The sequence below is a fragment of the Malurus melanocephalus genome, unplaced genomic scaffold (assembly GCF_030028575.1).
Source record: "Malurus melanocephalus ecotype Western Australia unplaced genomic scaffold, MMel_1.1 scaffold_46, whole genome shotgun sequence".
In the NCBI taxonomy this organism is placed as follows: domain Eukaryota; kingdom Metazoa; phylum Chordata; class Aves; order Passeriformes; family Maluridae; genus Malurus; species Malurus melanocephalus.
In genome coordinates this window covers 1,010,490-1,023,341 of record NW_026623278.1, presented here as the reverse complement: position 1 = coordinate 1,023,341, position 12,852 = coordinate 1,010,490, and the positions used below count along the sequence as shown (strand labels likewise).

The 12,852-nt window shown below is 37.0% G+C and overlaps 1 protein-coding gene across 2 annotated transcripts in view; it reads left to right on the top strand.

Moving 5' to 3' along the window:
• Nucleotides 1-12,852, top strand: part of NOL4 (nucleolar protein 4) — a 189,167-nt gene that overhangs the window by 135,355 nt on the left and 40,960 nt on the right. The window contains exons 7-8 of one of the 2 annotated variants that reach the window (XM_057364997.1): nucleotides 5,374-5,553; nucleotides 6,302-6,493. In XM_057364997.1, the coding sequence (XP_057220980.1) occupies nucleotides 5,374-5,553; nucleotides 6,302-6,493 (372 nt within the window). The remainder of the gene's footprint in view (nucleotides 1-5,373; nucleotides 5,554-6,301; nucleotides 6,494-12,852) is intronic. The other variant, XM_057364998.1, reaches the window with a different exon arrangement.

Genomic DNA, 12,852 nt, shown 5'->3' with positions numbered 1-12,852 from the left:
CATGGAAACCTTTGCTGCTGTCTTGCCAAATCTTCAAGTGTGCAAATCTCTTTTCCTCACAGGAGTTCTGTGGTTTATGAGTGTCCAATGTGACAACCAAAAGAATTACAAACTATTCATCTGGATGTAAAACTCTCWAACTAAATGTAAATGTAAAATGKAAATGTGAAAAATGAAGCTTTTTWAAAAGAAAGATAATTGCTRCACTTCCTKCAGAGGCRTCTTTCCCTGAAAAGGTGGGGTCTTCTGTTCCATGTCGGCATTTTTAAAAAGTCACAAGGACATGATTTTTCCAGTTTTTGGTCATTACAAATAATCACCCTCCAATAATTAGCTTTGTATCCCTGAACAACTTTTGGTTGGGTAATTCAGTGCCGTCTTTGTACACTCACCAGGGTAACCAAGAGTCTCTGCTGGGATGAGCCTCCTGCGATGAGTTCATGTGGTGTCATCCTCCAAACCTTGTCTGATGGCCAYACACCAGTGTCAAAGCCCAGCAGGCACTGGAGCACTATGACAGACTYCATATTTTTAAATTTTATGGATTTCTTCTGCTTTAGTTCTCATAAAACAACAGCATCACTTCTGTTGGCAGCTGTAGGGTTTTTGCACTGCTGTCTTTTGCATCTTCGGGATATTCTGCAAAGAAAGGGGTAGGGTTTTTCTGCTGTAAGCATGCTGGAATTAATCAAACAAGAAAGAAATTTATTTTTCATAGAAAGGTTGCAAATGGAATACATTTTGGCACTTGCTTTTTGAGAAGGTTYCAAACCAAATGGAAAACATCCAGAGAAGACCAATAAGAATGATTAGGAATCAGGAAAACAGGAGTTTCACAGCATAAATGAATTTATTCGGAAGATTGAGGGAAGGGGACATGATAACAGATGTTGGAAAGAGTGTCATAAAGAGGGAAGAGAATGCTCTTTTCTCCAATGCCACACCTTTCCTCCCTTGCAATCTGTGGTAGATGYGTGAAGAAGAAATAGGTTTAGTACTGTTTGTGAAAGTCAGAGTTTGGTGTTAAGAATGTTTTAATAATTCTGGAGACAGTAAAACACTTTTGCAGGTTGTCTGGGGGATGCATGGCATCTGTCACTGGAAGTCTTAAGATAACAACCAGACAAACAGTAGTCAGGATTGACCATCTGACCTTGTTCTGTGGCAGCAAGGTAAAGTAGATGACACTGTGATGTCCTCCCAGGTCTTCTGTTGTATGATTTGACACCCTGCATCAGGTGAATGTTGTTGCTGGCCTGCAATGTTTTAGAAAGAGGTTGGTATTTCATGTCACAACCTCCTAAAACAGGATGTTAGGCATGAGCCTTTACTTTCATTTTAATAAAGCAGAAGTGCCTGGTAGTTATTATTTCAAGGAAGARATTAAAGTAATGAGCTTAGAACCTTCAAAAAAGGGCAAGGACAAAGTGGTCAGAATTTAACTGTCAACATCTAAGTATTTTTAAGACAACTTGATAATCATCTAAATGTTTGGGGAAGGAAATAATTTTGTCCTTAGCCTTGCCCTCATTTGTTCTCGTTAAATTATTTCTCATTGCTGTCACTTTATTCTCCAACCCTGATTTGTTAAGCACAAARGATTCACCTGTGAAGCATCTTGTATATCCTAGTGCTTCCACTTCACCATTGCTTCAGTCTTCCATTGCTGTCAACAGAGATATGTATGCTCCCTCTCTCTCTTCCATGCTCAAACTTTCCTGTCAGCACAAAGGYTTGTGCTATCAGATGGTGAACCTGAGCCAAGAACTAATTCTGGTTTTAAGTAGACTGGCAAATATTATAAAAAAAACCCCAAATCTACAAATGAGCAAAACCAAAACATTTTAACCAGGATCACCTCTTCAGTCTAGTTCACTGCAGGACCATAAAATGTCTGTGTSAAGGGCTGCTCAGGAATCTGAATGAGCATGTTGTTGTCTTTCAAAGGTGGGAGCAGTCTTTTGTAAGGACAGTGCAAGACCTAAAATTGGGAAGCATGTACAAAGTCCAAGTTGTCCTCTGCTGTCCTACTCTTTGTTTAGCACTGCAACTGCTTAATACAGTAGCAAAAGGAAATCCTTCTTGACTTTTGCACAACTGCAGAGTCAACACAAGYGAGAAACATCTCTTCTGTTTCTGAATCAATATTCATCTGTGTAGAAATACAGAAAGGTAGAAATTTTGTTCTTTTGCAAACTCTTCCCTCTTCCCCTCAAACTTGTTTGCTGAGAAAATACCTAGGGGAAAAATGTCTCTTTTTCCTGGTACTGTACACAGTCTTCAAATTCACAGTGAATAAATATAGATACCTGTTGTGCGACTTTCTCAGACTGTTATTCCCCACATTTCATTTGAGATACTAAAGTTGTTGTTTAAATAAAACCTTTAGAGATGATATTGGACAAGGTGCTCTATGTAATGCTTTCTTTAAAAACAAACAAAACAAAACAAAAACAACAACAACAACAACAACAAAAAAATCCAGACGGTTGCATTTTTGGGATACATAGTAAAGCCATTTTGGCCTGAATTTGTTTCCTTCACAAAAGGAAATCTCAGTCCTGGTGCATAATTTATGATCTTGGCATCCAGCCGGAACATAYGTACATACTGAAATCAGTTTTGCATCTGTTTAACTTTGTGCACATGAGTAGTCTAATTGGATTTAGTCTGATGAAATGACTCATGCGAGATCAACTGTCTGCACTACAAGGATTTCAGTCAGTAGGTTTCTTTAGGGCAGCAGCTTCTATGCTTTATGTGGTGCTTAGCACATGAAATGGCTTTTTGATTATCTCAAAGCCTTATGCGTGCTATAGAGTCGTGGTGACAGGTGAAACAAAGAAGTACAGAAGAACAAGTCTTGCAGCATAGGTCAGACCTTCTACCGCACTGCACTATACAATAGTAGCAATTAATTAGTTGTAACTTTGTTTTTTTTAAAATGTGTCTTCTGAGAATCTATTCAGGATTAGGGGAAATCACTCTTTCTCCTTTGTAACAGGTACCAGACTGCAGCTGTTGGCCTTCTGGTAGCCACTGGCCAGGTTAAACGCTGTTGCTTACATATGTTAGACACTCTGATAAGATAGAGCCAACACCTCCTTTAGGATGGAACCYAAAGTTATCTGACTGGGCAGCAATGTGGATACTCATCATCTTCACTGGGCAAAGTATCAGTGTATCAATAACTGGAATTTTGTTTYTGCTGCTCTCGCAAGCCTGTGGAAGGCTAGCTGAGCTGAGAAGGGTCACGTAGACATTTTACAGCTTGGTGAGATGAAGGAATGCAGGTGTCGCGCTCAGATAGAATAATTGCTGAAATTGTGTGAACCATCCTTCTGAGGCGATGGGAAGGCAATGCAAGSACATCATGTTTTTAAGCCGCTGGAAACTCCCTACGAGGTATTTGTGCTAGTTAGCCTTGGGAAAAAGTAGAAGTAGATAAGGGAAATTTGGCAAGTGAATCATTAGAGGTGGAGTTGATGTGTAAGACGTGGACCTATGAAATACATGTATTACAGAATATGTATGAGCTAATTATGTATGTTATAAAATTTAGACATTGTTTACAATAAATCGAAGTTCGCTTATAACTCATATTGAGTGGTCTGAGTCTTCCCTTTACCGACACAAGCCTTATCTTCCCATGCCATCTCACAGCTGCCATCTTCCCATCTGACTTACCTGCCCATGCCATTTCACGTCTACCTGGCAAATTTCTTGCCCCATAGGAGGCGAAGCTGAGCTTGCTAGTTGTTGAAGATATTTTTATCCAGGGTCCAGCTGTTTTCTTCTGATGTTTTCTCATTCTTCCTACATCTGGGGATGGAGAGGGGTCTAGAGAGTGAAGAGACTCAGCAAAGTGGATGAGAGAGACTTCAGSTTCTGATATTAGGCACATTAGGGATTAAAAAGTGGAACTCCAGGGGATTGGTACTRGGAGAACATAGCCTGGGGAAGATATATGAAAAAGGAAAGCTTGGAATATGATTACTGTAATGACAAGGCAGGCAACTCAAAGACTGATGGTGTACAGAGGACGAATGTAAGATGGAAATGAAAATAGGGAAATGAAAAAAAAAAAGAAGCTGAAGTAAGAATAAAAAGCAAAAAATATACCTTACAGATGAATGGTTTTGGTGGTCTTTCTGTTCTACCTCACTGTCCAGATTCATTCTGTGGTTGGCAAAACACCCTGAAATAAAGACAATTTTAGGGAGGTCAGAATGTGGTTTGAGGCGTGCCATTTTAAGTTTTGAAATATATTTTTGGTTGACAATTTATGCTCCTGACTTTTGGTGACACTAAGGCAGAAAGTATCTAAAAAAAAGTGTGTGAAGTTGTCATGTAGCACCTGATTCAGACTACAGAATGCTTTGAAGCAAGAGAAAAAAATAGCAAAATATTACAGTGTTAAAATACAGAAGATTTTACTCTGCATTACTTAAATGTGAATCTGATGRCTCTGGTAGAGATATTCCCTCATGCTTTTGTGTGGCTGGGGAAAAGCTTTGACCTTTAAGTTTTTGATTGTAGAGTGTTAAGTTGTAGAAAGCTTTTTATTACTGATGCCTTTTTATGGAGTGCAGTTTSAAGCATATGCAGTGGAAATAGGAACTGAGGACTTGATATTGCAAGGAAAATGCACTGTATTAGCTTTCAGTAATTGCAAACTCTGGTGCTACAAGTGGATACACTTTATTGAGATGGTCATCTGTTTTATCCAACAAAATGCATTTCTGCTCAGGRGAAAGTTCTGGATGCTGATTTTCAAAGAGAAAATGGTTTTACTACACGATTCTCAGAGAGAATGCGAAATGTAAACCTACACATCTCTAATTCATTCTGGGGTTTTGCAAGTGAAACTAGATCATAATCATCTCCTCATTTTGAATAAATTCTTGAATCTCTTGATAGTATTTAATATTCATTGGATGAATGTCAGTGTTGCCTACTTGAATCCTCTTTGCCTTGAAATGTTTAAATTTTAATTCTTTAGAGTTTTGTTCAAATCAACTATCCCTTATTCACATCTTGATTAATACAAAGAAGTTAGTATTTGTAAGAAAATTTTGTAGGTAGTACTTAAACAAGGCTGTATGGCAAACATTTCATGTGAACTGTAATTACTATAGGTAATTAATTTGTTAACAGATTTACTAAATTTGCAGTTGGTCACATTTTTTTAAAGCATTGAAATTTATATAAGTATGCATTGTTTGCTCTTGGAAGGATTAGGAGCACTTTATGTTGAACAAAGTATAAAAAGAATTCATGGAATYCTCGAAATATTTATCAAGCACTTTTGATAAGTAGGACCTTATTTTTCCTGAGAATTTTTACAAGCATATTCCTTTTCTCTATTTTCAGTCCCCTGCACATAGCTATTCAAGCTATGACTCTGGCAAGAATGAGAGTGTAGGCAGAGGTGCTGAAGATCTGTCCCTAAATCGAGGAGATGAGGATGAGGATGACCATGATGAGCAAGAAGATCCTGAGAAGGTTAATGAATCAGATGGGGTAGAAGCTGAGCGACTGAAAGCTTTTAACGTAAGCCCTCTTGCACTCACCTTGTTTACTTCTTCTATTCCTTTTGCACTGTTGTTTTTGGGTAAGTCTGACAATATTTAAGGTGCAATTATTTGCAGGATTTATTTCAATTATTATTTTAATGCACATTAAACTCTTGCCAGCAGACGACAGATTTACTGTGTTTTATTTAGAATTTTGAAGCAGGGTACCATCTTTACCAGTGAGGACAACAAAGCTTTGTTCTGTACATGTGCATGTGTGACCGTGCGTGTGGATGTGCATGTTCACCTTTTGAATGCAAAGAGGCTGTAGCTAGTTTTGTCAGGAGACCATTCTGGTGGTCAGCTGTTCTCTATTTTTTTTTTCTCTATTGCTTTCCCAATGTATATAATTATGCATGAAAACACAAATTGTTCAAACAAAAAAAAATATGTGAGTCAGTTCAATAAAATGATTAGCAATCACAGCTTATTGTTAATAATGAAACTTAAGTAGTGCCTATTTTCACAATCTGTTCTGGTTTATCTCACGAGTTCTGTACCCTATAGACTATTCTTTTCTATTTTTTTTTTTAATCAGTCCCTCCCCCACCCCACCTCAAATAACCTTTTTAAGAACTGTTTGCTTAATATTTCTGGCTTCCCATTACAAAGCTCTTCAGTGGATAGAAAAAAAATGTCTTCCTATCAGTAATCAAGCCAGGAAGCTAGGAAGAGAAGAGAGCTGCCCTCCAAACCCATCTCCTCTGTCTCCCTCTTGCCAACAGATGTTTGTCAGGCTGTTTGTAGATGAAAACTTGGACCGAATGGTCCCAATCTCTAAGCAGCCCAAAGAAAAGATCCAGGCTATCATTGACTCATGCAGGCGACAATTCCCTGAGTATCAAGAGCGTGCCAGAAAACGCATACGTACTTACCTCAAGTCCTGCAGGCGGATGAAAAGAAGTGGTTTTGAGATGGTGAGTTTTGATTTAAAACCCAGCCCTAGTTTCCATCAAAACCCCATATGTAAATCCATGGCACTATTTTGTTTTCATCTTAGCGTCTTTATTTTTTTGTTTGTTTAATTTTTTTTTTTGGTAAAACCAGGTCAGAAGTTTCTTTTTCCCTCCTTCATTCTTCCTGAATTTATTCCTCTCAATTTAAAAGTGCTATAAGACACTAGAGTTCACAAAATGAACAAATGTGGATCTATAGGAAAGAACAAAGCAAGGCAGAAGGAGGGAAGCTGAACTAAGAACTATAYAGTGACTTATTTCTTACTTTAAGCTACACTTTTGCCTGGAAAATTCTTGCATTAAGATGGATTTTTCTCTAAAATGCCTCTGCTAACTGGATTCCAGTGAGCTCTGTAAAACTGATCCTGCTAGAGAAAGGCAATACTCAAGAAAATTCCCAGTGGAGTAACGTTGGCTTTGGGTGTTTTCTTGTGCACCTTAGCCTGTTACTTATTAGTGAAAGTTACTCCTTTGAAATATTTTAGTTGATATATAGGTGTGCAAAACATATTTAATGGCTGTAAAAGACAGACATCAAACTTACAATTTGAGCATTCCAATGGTTTAGTAGTTATAACTGAACCAAAACTCATGAAAATTATTGTGGTATACAACTGACAGGGTTTTCAGACATTGATATTTTCATATTACTCGGTAGCACAAAAATGGATAAATAAAGTCTTCTCACCAGTTGGCAGCTTCAATATTTCTAGAAAATGTTTGTATTCCCAAAACAGAGGAAAGTCAGAAGAATTTAGATAGCTACACACCTTGTGTTTAATGTGTCTCAGCTCTCTCTCTGGCCTTTATATGACAACAAAATCACCTCATTGTTACAAATAGATRTCATTTAGTGATTAAACATACCATTTTTTATTTAATGAATCATCTGCAAACCCATTGATTACATTAAAAATTATTTGAGATGATTGAAATTTTACTGGCTTTCTCTTTCTCTCTGTCTTTCTCTTTCCTGCAGTTTTTGCAGAATATTTATGAGTACCATATGTTGTTTAAGATGGTAGCTGACAGTTTTAAGAACAAAATATCAGGTTAATTTGTAGGGTAAGRCTACTATTTGATAACACAAAGAGCAAAGATAGAAACTAAATTTTGTGTGTATTTGGGATTCTAATCCACTGCATAGTTTTATTGTTTGAAACATTGAGATAACACTATTTCTGAACAATGGAAGGTCAGAAGAAGAAAGATAGGTAGAATAAAGGAYATCTGTACAGAGAGAAGTGCCAAAGATTGACTGGTGGTATACGTGGAAACTTGTTTAGCTCTCCAAAAAACACACACAAAAAAAGCACAAATAGAAAATAAATATTTTCTACCATTTACTAAGAAGCATTAAATTGCATCTACTCACTCTGTCTGACAATAATTCAGYGACATCAAGTTCAGCTTTCATGAAGTCAAATACTTAATTTTGCTGTACTTCCAATTGAAAATATTTATAAAAATAGCCAATGCTAGCAAGTCTCCTCACTGTTMCAATTTATGGCCTTATTACTGTCATTATTCACACTGATGAGMAGTTATGTAAACTGGCTCATTTTTTGTCATCTGAAAGACTTGTGCAACTGTTTTGCAATATGAACATGGGGCTACAGTCTGACCCATAAGAGTTGGTTGGCTTGACTTCAGTGCACATTTGCAAATGTTGTTTTCATATGAATAAAGGTTGAGGGATCAAATTTATTCTTGGGAGGGGAAAAGATTACCAGGAATATCATCCAAATAGGCAATCTTTTTAGTTCAGAAATATTTCCTGATTTTATAATATTTCATGACAGTTTATGATGGGCTTTATTTTTTTTTTAAACAAACAAATTACCCTCTAAAACACAGATTTTTTTGCCCATGAATGGAAGTTACAAGGCACTGGAACTTATGGGAACTTATCCCTCTTGGGCGTGAAGGGATATCTGTCCTCTGTCCCTGTCTGCAGGTAGGAACGTGAGCCAAAGACTATCCAAAGTCTCTGGAGAAGCTCCCATCAACTTCCTAAGAGAATAAGTAGCATTTTACATGAATGTCTTGATTAAATCTGAAATTTTATATGTATCCCTTTGGGTGTTYAAATTATTTTCTGATTTCTAAGTTACTATATCATCATCTCTTGATTATAGGCTTTTTCTTAAAATGCTACCATGGACAGAGGCATTTGACTACTTGATTGTTTTAAATGCATTTGCCATTTTAATAATGAAGAAGAAACACTTTTTCTGGACATTTGTTCAAAACAATCATGAAGGGATACGATGGTGTTGTTTTGAATAAGGGGCTACCCTCAAATATAGCAAACCAGAATGATGATCTGCTCAGCAGCAATACCAGTACCATTGTTATATTGAATAGCATGTCAGATAATAATCCCCACAGGACATGTCTTTTGCTATGGACATATTAAATGCAAGTTTTTTATTTTGTTCAGGTTCAAAATGCTTCATTTTGAGCATCTAGTTGCATGAGAAAAAGAGAATATTATTTTATGGCATATGACAGTTCAGACTGTGCGTGGAACCGTGCAGTTATTTACAGTGTCATACTGTAAAGTGAAGATGTAAACACTAAGTTAAATTAGTGTAAAACTGCATGGTAAAGATGAAAAAGCATGCCTGGGGCCTGATTCTGTCGGTTATTTGCCATCTTAATCCCAATGACTGTTCTTGCTGCATAACAGGCCAATTCTAGCTTTGAGGCAATAAAAAAGGCTCAGTCTCATGAGTGTTCRTATTGTTAATTAATATGATTCTTAGTACTATTATGTTTAAGAGATTACTTACAGTTATTCTGCTTCTACTTCTGACAGACAGTTGTCTGTGGACTCTGAGGCTGCTTGCATTGCCTCTTGTTACAAATATGCCTTTGAGAAGTTGTCTTTCTGCATTGGAAATGCTTTGCCCATTTGAGTGTTCTGTAAYTGTGCAGTTTTCATTCTGACACAAGTATATACCTCCGTTAGGCATGCAGTTTTTCTCATGAATGTTAAGGTTGTTTTTCTCCTCCCATTGTCTCTTGCTAATGGACTGKTGAGAATGTTCTCTTCCTAAATTCTATGATTTTGCTCAGAATCTTTCAATGGGAGGGAAATCTGTCAAATAGTGAAATCACTGGCTTTTTGGATGGGATTTCTAGGTTGTTCTTCTATCTGCATGGTGCTGTATTRCTTTGAGAACTTAAAGTTATAGATATTCTTAAAGAAATTATTTTTTTCTCTTCATTAGCCCAAGAGCAAAAAGAAAAAAATTTCTTCCTTATTCCTAAAGACTGATATAAACAAGAAATCCCATATATACATTAGGTGTTTCGTGACCTCTAAAGGCTATGCAAGAGGAATTTTCTCCCTGAAATAGTCAGTTGGCCTGTTACAGTAATGTTTTTTTAAATAATTTGTTTAGACTTGTTCCAGCCTCTGTAGTAGAGACCTGTTAATTAAAAAGAGCGAGTAGAAAGCTGCTGGAGAGATGTGGTATGCATTTATTTAGTTATAGCCCAGAGAAATTTTAGATGCTAGAAATAATCAAATCAGGTTGAATTGACTTAATAGTTACATTTTCTTACTTCTTTCCTCTTCCTCTCATCTTCACCATCTCCTATGATGTTTTACAGCATGCAGTTTGAAATTGTATCTTACAGTATCTTTCTCACAGATGTGCCATTTTTTCTGCTATTATCTCAATGCAAGAGCAAGATTTTAGACTCTTGTTCACAAAGAGTTCCTTTCCTGTTTTTAAGCAAAAGAACCCCTCCTTCTAAGTACAACWATAATAMAAAACAGTAGTATCAAAGAGCAAARTGTTCTGTTTTGGAGAGAAAAGGCTAGTCATAAATGGTTTTCATCATCCAAAGACAAGTCTGGATGTGTCAGAGAAAAGTCACAGCTATGCTTAAAGACAGCTCCTCATTTAGATCCCAGTGTTGTTCATCCCAGCTCCTCTGCCCTATAGCCAGCCCCAGGAACAAATAACTAAGCTCTGTATCTTTCCCTGCTGCTGTCACTTGGTTGTGCCAGTTGGCTGGAAGAAGTATTTTAACAATTTGCAGCTGTGCTCATGTTGATCAAGGTGTTTTGAATGTGTATGGTGTCTTGTCCACTCATCTGTATTGAGATTGAGCAACTTCAGTGGGTACTCATTTCCASAAGGGGGGATATTTTCTGAAATCTRCCTCATTAAGGTTACTCRGGATAGGTGTCTAKGTTCTGATTTTAAGTTTCAGTTTCTGAGAGAGGAAGCTTTCATTATTTGCTGAATTTAGTGCTGAAAAGTCCAGCTGTCCTTGCAGTCACATGGGCTTTCAGTCCTCCAGGCTTTTATGCCTGGAAAGGTCATGAATGTTTTCAGGAAAATGACGATCTGTGGATTCAGGGATGCATATCTAATTGATTAACAAGCTGGGAAGCATTAAGAAAATTATCACAAGAACAGTTACATGAAGAACTCCAGATACTATTAGAATTRTTCCTTTGTACTATACCTCAGACTCTGTTGATTGGGCACTTTCCTTTCCACGCATCTCATCCTTGTTTGACAGTGGTTAACTTATTTTAGTCTCATGGGCAACTTGGTTGAAAAAGGGCAAAGCTACCCTCTGATAAACTTTGACTTTTACCATTAGATGTCATAGTCTTGAAAAAATATTCCAGAAAGAGTTTTTCTAAGGCTCTTAAATATGTTGGGTTTTTTTAACCACAGAACAGTTAAGTGAAACCTCGTGTGATTTTTAAGAACTTCCTCCTAAATCTGCTCAGATAGCTTTTGCTTTTTAATGACTTTTAAAAGTATAGTCAATTTTGGAAAAGTGAGTGGTGGAAGAAGTAACATTTCTTCTATTAACTAATGTGAAGAAGTTAGCTTTGAAAAAGGCAWGATATTTGGAAAAAGAATTAAAACTAAAAGTTTTAGTTTTTACCAACCTGACAGCACTTAGTCTCCTACATCCTGTGAGAGAGGAAAATATAGGAATGCAATTTTGACATTCGTTTCAATTTTTTGTTAAATTTAGAATAAAAGTAATCCCCTTTGAAATGGCAATAAGTTCTGATGTAGAACAAAATCCCATTTTTTGTTGAAAAAAAAATGGGTGAAAGAATGTTCACTCTGATTACCTGTAGGCTTGAAATTGGATAAAATAGCAGTAAGTGTTTCAGGGGTTTTTGAATCTGTGATTCTGACTTAGATTGAGAGTTCTTGGTGCAACGTTACTTGATTAACTAGCTTGTGCCAATGGTTTAAGGATAAGGAGTCAGTTCAGTGTGTTGTTTTACGGGCAAGTGTAAATAATGTTAAATCATACCATTTTCTTTCCATAGTCCTCTGGTATTTTGCTAGCAAACTGCTAGCAGTGTTCAGCAAAATCCTCACCTGACTCTGAAAGAGTTAGGTCAGCAGGATGATTCCTGGAGTTCTCTGTCACTGCAAAATACCAGATAAATCTTGGCTAGAGGTWGTCAGGTCTAAGTTTGTTAGAGAAATTCGGTGACTTTGGCTCCCTCAGCAGTGAAGCACTTAGATGAACCAGTCTAGAGAGTTTCATCCCCAGCTGTCCCATGAGACAACAGTGAAACAAAAAAAAAGAAGCCTGGATGTCTACTTTAGACAAAATATTTCATTTTTATGTAAATAAAGTCAGATGGATGTTTTTGCTCTTGTTCATATAAGTAATTCAAGGTTTCCACTMGCTCTGCTGAAGATGCTCRCTTAAATAGGCAGAGCATATGTCCCATAGGTAGGCATAGCTGCAGCAACAGCAGCRTGGTGGTTGATTGCAAAGAGTAATTTGCTGAATTTTTAGACATGAATATGGACATGTTTAAACATTTGGGTTTTTTAGGTGTCATCATAATCAAGGTACAACACAAAATGYTTCAATTCAATGTTTTTCAAATCTGAAAACTTAGAAAAGTGATTTGAACGTCACTGAATGTTTCAAAAAGCCTGCCATTGAAKAAAATATTTCTAATTATTTCATTGAATCCTTTAGTAGGTGCTACAATTGAGTATTTATCACAAAACTGCAAGACTGAGCAAAACRTATCAAACCCCAGACTGAAATACAGTGCTACAAGCATTACAATGCCAATTTTATTGTYCATATTTCACTATTCTGTGCTAACAAATCACAGCATCATATATTGATGAAATGGTTTGAGTTGGAGGTGACCTTAAAGTTCATCCAGTTCCAACCCCAGTTCCATGGGCAGGGACAACTTCCACTAGAGGAGATTGGTCAAAGCCCCATCCAACAWGGCCTTGATCACTTYCAGGAATGGAGACTCCACAACTTCTCTGGGCAATCCAATCCAGTGC